The sequence below is a fragment of the Curcuma longa genome, chromosome 3, assembly GCF_044706935.1.
Source record: "Curcuma longa cultivar G26 ecotype Majalengka, Jawa Barat chromosome 3, ITB_CL_G26_1.1, whole genome shotgun sequence".
In the NCBI taxonomy this organism is placed as follows: Eukaryota; Viridiplantae; Streptophyta; class Magnoliopsida; order Zingiberales; family Zingiberaceae; genus Curcuma; species Curcuma longa.
In genome coordinates, this window is record NC_133863.1 from 11,938,376 (window position 1) to 11,945,077 (window position 6,702).

The window sequence follows — 6,702 nt, forward strand, 5'->3', positions numbered from 1 at the left end:
CCAGTAATAAGAAATTCCAAATATAGTTTCCACTCTAGATTTTGTAACTATGCAATCCAACTAAACTGAAGAAAAAACAGCAGCAGCAGTAGCACAGAAATGTTTTTATTTCCTTTGGCGATAAAAATAAATCATTTGTGCTGGTTTATTGCAAGAACACTAAAATGTCTTCCCAAATATTTACAAATCACCACAGGAGTAGAAAATTTTACTTTCTTTCCAAGAATCACCTCATCCTCTCTTCGCAAGTGACTAGATCTATCTAAATTCTAGTTCCTGAGGTGTTCTTCCAAGAAGGTTAGGATTTCCCTACAAGCTACCATTTCTGAACAGAGAAGTCAAGCAGATAGCAGATGCCTCAAGTGAAGTAAATGTTCTTCGTTCGAGATATTCAGCGAGAGACGAAGATTTGTTAGAAGCGACTCCTGCTCCCAACTGAGAGGACCCAATGCATGAAAGGCTTGCACCGTAGACCGGTATGCGTGTAGCTCTAATTCATGGACATTGGCAGCTAATTCATCTCTGTACTCAGATTGAAACTCTTTCATGCGTTTTGATGAACATGACGACATGGCATCGTCTGTACTAGTGAATTTGGTACCCTTCAAGTGTCCACTGTGATGAGAGTGCACCAGAGCCTCTTTACCACTACTACAACTCGCAACCGAACATTCATCATCTCCTTCTTCTTCTTCACTAACCATCAGAGGTATTGACAATAAGTTCATCACATCTTCTCTCTTGTTTCCCATAGCATTTCTAGCAATTGTACCTCTGCAGAATACATGCTGGCCATCATCCCCTTTGGGAACTACTGTTCTACTCCATTTCTTTTTCTTGTCAGTTATTCTATCCAGTTCAGCAGAAGAAATCCTGCAGTAGGAGTCAAGATTCCTCTTCAAATTTCTAATAGAAGTGCAGCCGACACGCTTGTGTTTTACACTCAAACTATTTGCGTCTTGCTTTATGATGCCCCGATTCGCACCAAAATCTTGTTTTCTTGCAAAATTGAAGTCAGATGGTGCATAATCGCATGCGACTTCCTTCTTCCTGTTTGCCTAAATGGAAGAACCATTAATCAGACATCTGAAAACAAGTATCTGAAGATAGACCAATCTCCAGGTTCTGTTATACATTGGCATGCAACCTTTTAAAACAAGTTATACAAAAAAGAAAGATAAATGAAATATTTTATATGATTTCCACACTACTTCATTTATCTTTATTACTAGATTGGGATTGAAAGGATAGGTGCTTAAATTTCATATTCCTCCATTTCTACAAGGTTAGGATGGAAATTAAGTAGTGGAATTCAATGGCCTTAATACTCCTGATTTCCTTCCTAGTAAATAAGAGAAGTTGATGATTCTATTTCTTTTCTTCTATTTTTTCATCCAATTTTCGTTCGAGTAAATGCATAAGTCGGCGTATAGAAGAGCATTAGCTTCTTTGATGCCATATCATGACATGCATCACACATACATAATAAGAAATAAGCAAGAAAAAAAAATCACAAAAACCAGCTTTTGAATGTTTAGACCAGTCTTTTACCTTGTCAACCAGATTCAATTGGTTCTTCTGCCAAACTTGAGGAATTCTTAAATCAGACACAGAGTACTGTCGAAGTTGTATCGAGCCAAAGAGTTTGATCACCACGCGATCACCTTTTAGAACTTTCACAATCTTTCCAACCCTCCAAGAGAATGCATCAAAAACCTCAACTATGTCGCTGGCAATCCATCTATCTTTGCAACTCGATAGTGCAACCGGTATGCAAGATCGTATATCCTCCTTATTGACAGTTTCTACCACATGCTTCCCGTCGAATGTGAGAAATAGCTCATACTTTACAGTGCAAAAGTCTCTATCCACAGATGAAACCTTAGCAGGGAACCAAGAACCAAACTGCTCTCCTTTTCTTTTGAAAACCTCCACTCTATCACCTTCTTTGAACTCCATATACTCAAACTTGATGGATCAAGGTTGATCGATCGTGAAGTAGCAAACAACAAAATTAACTATTCCTTAAAATCTTCAGTCTTGCTCAACTATGTTTTGAGAAACATATTTTTTTTTTCTTTCTTTCTTAACCTGATGGAAAGTAAATATAATGTATCAGTTTTGTTTCATTCTACAAAGTATATAAGATTTAAAAAAGAAAGAAAACTCTCTAAGCAACAGATCTGACAGTTAAGTATTAACATCTCTACTCTCTAAGAAAAACAACCCTTGAGAGAGTTGAACAAAGGGAGTAAAACCTATTTGAAGAACAAATAAGAGAACAAAGCAACAACATCAACAGCTATCGATCAAGGACCAAAAACCACCTAGAACTCCACTAGAAATCGACAAGAGCAGGAGAAGGTTGTGTAACCTAGCACTCAACTACCAAAAGAAAACGATAAACCAACCAAAGAAAACATTTTTTTAGCAGCTTCGAGCATACTCTGCCGGAACAAAAGGGGCAAATAAATAAATAAATAAATACAACACTTTTTAATGAGCAACAACATGGAATCACATTGCAGTGAGGAATTTTCAGCAGACAAACCTCAAAAGCCCGGATTTTGGGGGGAGAAACAAGATGAGCAGCCTGGTTCGCAGCGACGGAGACGAAAAGATTGGATCTTTTTGCGAGTTCCTGCGTCCCCAACCCAAAATAGATCGAACGAAATGGAAGGGAGGAATCGGTGAATGACGGAACACAGATTGCAACGCTTAATTTTGGTGCCGGGGCCGCATTTCCTGGTAAAACAGCGCGCTGTTTTGCTGCAGAGCAAAGCCTGTTTCGTGTTGCAAATTACGAGCCAAAAAAAGAAGAAAACTATAAAAAAAATCAAAATACCCACATTGTTTTTATTTTATTATTAAAGTACTCTGTCCTTAATTTAAAGTAATAATTTAAACAATAAAATAGATATTTAGGTGTTATATAGAGTCACATAATTACTTTGCAAAAAGTCTTCGTTTTCATAAACTTGACATTAACGTGGAAAATACATAACGTAAACCGATCAAATATGATTGGAAAATACATATTTTTATTAAAGTTTCTTTATTGTTTGTAAAGAAATTACAATTTTTTAATCTAATATGAATTTATTATTTTGTCATAAAGTGAGCAAAAATTAGAGTGGTGGGGTTTTGGATGAGGTAGAGTTTTATTCTCATGTCATTTGATTTGACCCTTGAGATAAGCCACAACTAGTTGACATATAATGGAAAAGCTATCCCTTTCCTCAACCAATATTAAATAATTTAAGTGAAGAAAAAAATGTTGTTTGAATTTATAATAAAATTCTTGTTTTTGTTTGGCTGAATTTATCATAAAGGCTATCCTTTCCACTTCTCTTTGCCAATCACCAAAAACGTTTCCAAAAGAAAAAAAGAAAATCAGATAAAGAAAAGAAGAGCCTGTGAATGTTGTCAAAACTCAAAAAGGGCTATGTTGCAAAAGAAAAAAAGGCCTCGAGAGCATTTTGACAATACTAAATTGTGCATGATTAAGTGATCAAAGAACATCTAACTTTTGACATGCATAGACATTCAACTAATGACTTTTAGAGAACACACACACACACAATGAAGAAAAAAAAAGGAGTAATGAGACAAGTGTGTTAGGTACAAGCCATTCTACACACACAGTGGATAATTAATGCATTAATCTGAAGTTGTATGTCTCTCAGCCAATTTTCCTGTTGTCTGCAATGAGTAGCTTTCTCACTAGTGTTATTACATCAAACTCAACCAGTCAGCTAAGTATCTATTTCCTACTGCTTGTTCTTGAATCTTTCAATTTGATACAATTTGCTGACTTGTTCCTTGCATCTGCATCCTTCACCCTGTAAAAATTTACTTTAACAAGCCAGCCATGCAAATTGTAACAAAGAATATAACTACACGGGCTCACTTATTCTGGACACTGCATAATGCACAACAATGACAGATATATCAGCAAAGAGTTAACAGCAGCAAGAACTACATTAACAGAAACAGTGAAGTTGCTATGTTCTTGGTATTTCTTTCATATCCCAAAGCTGTCACCGATTATTTATTTTCCAAAGATATTTTAGTAGGCTCTCCGCCTTCTGTTTCAGTGAATTGAGTAGTGAAATTTGTATTGACATAAACTTACATATTGAGATATTACATGTACATCAGTTATTCTTGGGAATGTTTTCTCCAGCCATCTCCTTGAGCTCCTCGAGTGATGGAGGATGATGTGCTTCATGTGGATAATTCACGTAGGAATGCTGCACGAGTAAAGATGGTGAATTGCATTACGTTCACTAAATGGTCAAGAGAGAGAGAAGTAACTAATGCATAGGCATATACATAAACAAAATCACAATCATAAAACCTCATAAACTAATAATTATCGCATTCATCAAAACAGAAAAACACAAAAGTTTAATAAGATGATGCTATTTGAGACGATGTAAGATAATCCTTTTGTGTTAATGATTAGATGATTCTGACCAACTTCAGCCAACTCACAGTTAATGAATAGATGATTGATAGTCTCAATACACGTCCATGGAGGCTGCATCCATCAACCAGAAAATTTGGCAAAATATTGTATAGATAAAGCTGCAATATCACTAGTTTTTCCTAATGCCAAGCAAAAAAAAAAAAAAAACTATTTCCAAGAATGGAAGCATCAAATCAAGTCTTTGCTTACATTATGACATCTTTGGTTTAATAAGCATAAAGAGCAGGCCGGAGTCCGGTGCACGGAGCTCCCATCAATACAGGGTCTCAGGAAAGGGTTGGACTATATTGAATATATTGTGCGCAGTCTTACCTTGCATTGCAAGAAACTATTTCTACGACTCGAACCCGTGACCTTCAAGTCACCGACAACAACTTTACCGTTATACCAAGGCTCTCCTTCCTTGGGTTTGATTAACATAGCTAAGATAAATTCAACAATAATTTATTTTGATAGTCCTGTTCTGTAGTATGAAAATCTTTGCAGAAGAACCTCAACGTCAACTAAATAATTTGACTACTTCACTTTCTTCTGTTTAAAAATGCACCTTTTCCCTCATAATTGAGTGTTTTTAGCACAATGCACGAAGGTTACTATGGACCACTCTAAAGTACTTATAGGTCTAACTGAATCCCACTTTGGACTTTGCAATACTCTCTAACAAGTTCATCCATGGTTTCAGCAATTTTTTTAAAAGAAGCAAATCCAGTCTTCCAACAGCTACTCACTAGCCACACCTTAGGCATTGCCCTCTGTGCAGTCAAGGCAACAATCTCGAATATAGCAAGCTCTGATAGTGTGATGGGTGGGTGTTTTAAGGGCCTGGAATGTCAGAAACAACCCAAGGGGAACCCAGTTCATTCAATTGCTTGGCCATTTTGCAGTAAGCCTCAACCACAAGTGAAACTGTCTGAGTCACTCTTGTTGGGTTGTTTTATCAAACACAAATTTTCCTACTTTTACTTGACTTTTGACAGATACTATTAACAATTGCAAGGGTTTTATGAAGGAAGCATTCTCCCAACAAACTTAGGTGCACACTCCTTATTTTTATCATCCACAGTCATGCAAGAGAGATGAAATAACCCCTTTCTGTCTTTTGTTTTCTCCAATATTTCATATTGAAGCAAAGTCTTCAACTGAATCCACACATTGATTGTAAGGCTAATGAGGCTTCAATGAGACACCTTGGTGAGCGAACTATTGTTAATCAAGGACATAAGCATTTTTGGTCACATCTCATAACAAAACACCATCCTATGTTTGTTTGCTTAGAACAAACAATGTGTGCAACAAACAATGGAACAATGTATGCAGGAAAGGGAAGGAAGGGCATTTATTGTTAATAAACTAATAATTGAAAATTTTCAACTATAGAAAGTAATGATAACCGAAATTTTATCCCCTTTCCCTGTAATTCCAATCTTCTGCGAGATGCTTGTGTTTTTCCCATACCATTTGTTAATCCAGAATCCCAGACGCAGGGAACGAAGGAGCTTTCAACCTGTTTCTGTAATTATTTCCAGAATCATCATGTCCATATGCCTCTACCCCGTTGATTCCCACCCCTTTCTTTGTCGTCAATTCATGGTTCTCAAAATCGGTTTTTTTTTGGGCTTTCCAATATCAAAATTGTTCCTTTTCCCCCCTGAGAAACCCTAGTTGAATCAAAACAAAACCCTAGAGTTTCAATTTTCTAATAATGACATCACCAAACTAGAGTTTCCTTGGAGTAAGAGCAAGTTTGATGCGAATTCACGATCATCTGGAATCCCTCGTAAAAACGACAGAGAGAAGGCGAGAGAGCGTACTAAGCCCATCAGCTTGTGGAGGGTGGTGTTGGAGTCGAAGGCGATGGCGAAGGTGCAGGCGGCAGGAACGGCGAGGTAGGCGGCGAATTTGGCCATCTCCAGCAGTAATCCCGATCCCAGTGACGACATTTGTCCCTCTTTCAGAAAAGGCTTTTTTTTTTCATTTTATCTCAGTGTAAAATAATTTATTAAATTAAACAAAAATATCATAAAAATATATTTAATAATGAAAATATTAATTAATTGTGAGAAGACAGCGAAAAAGGGAGTGAAAGGAGGGAGAAAAGAATAAAGATTTATTTAGTTAAAAACGGATAAACGATAATTAAAGATGATAATCTCAAACTTAATTTTTTACTTAAGCCTAACAAATATATCTAGATTGAAATTCATATCCTT

General features: G+C 36.5%; 2 protein-coding genes across 3 annotated transcripts; both read right to left on the bottom strand.

Moving 5' to 3' along the window:
- Positions 1–121: 121 nt before the first annotated feature.
- On the bottom strand, positions 122–2,067 carry LOC141824236 (uncharacterized). Its single transcript, XM_074711485.1, has 2 exons — positions 1,552–2,067; positions 122–1,058 (listed from the first exon to the last, which is right to left on the bottom strand). The coding sequence occupies exons 1-2, from the start codon at positions 1,957–1,959 to the stop codon at positions 339–341; spliced, it is 1,128 nt and encodes a 375-aa protein (XP_074567586.1). The 5' UTR covers positions 1,960–2,067; the 3' UTR covers positions 122–338.
- Positions 2,068–3,583: 1,516 nt separating this feature from the next.
- Positions 3,584–6,432, bottom strand: LOC141825711 (uncharacterized). Of its 2 annotated transcripts, none has more exons than XM_074713096.1 (3): positions 6,304–6,432; positions 4,136–4,253; positions 3,584–3,842 (listed from the first exon to the last, which is right to left on the bottom strand). In XM_074713096.1, exons 1-2 carry the CDS (start codon positions 6,430–6,432, stop codon positions 4,158–4,160), a joined length of 225 nt encoding a protein of 74 aa, XP_074569197.1. In that variant the 3' UTR covers positions 3,584–3,842; positions 4,136–4,157. The 2 variants fall into 2 exon arrangements, with proteins under 2 accessions (XP_074569197.1, XP_074569198.1); XM_074713097.1 differs by having other exon boundaries at positions 3,584–3,922.
- Positions 6,433–6,702: the final 270 nt, after the last annotated feature.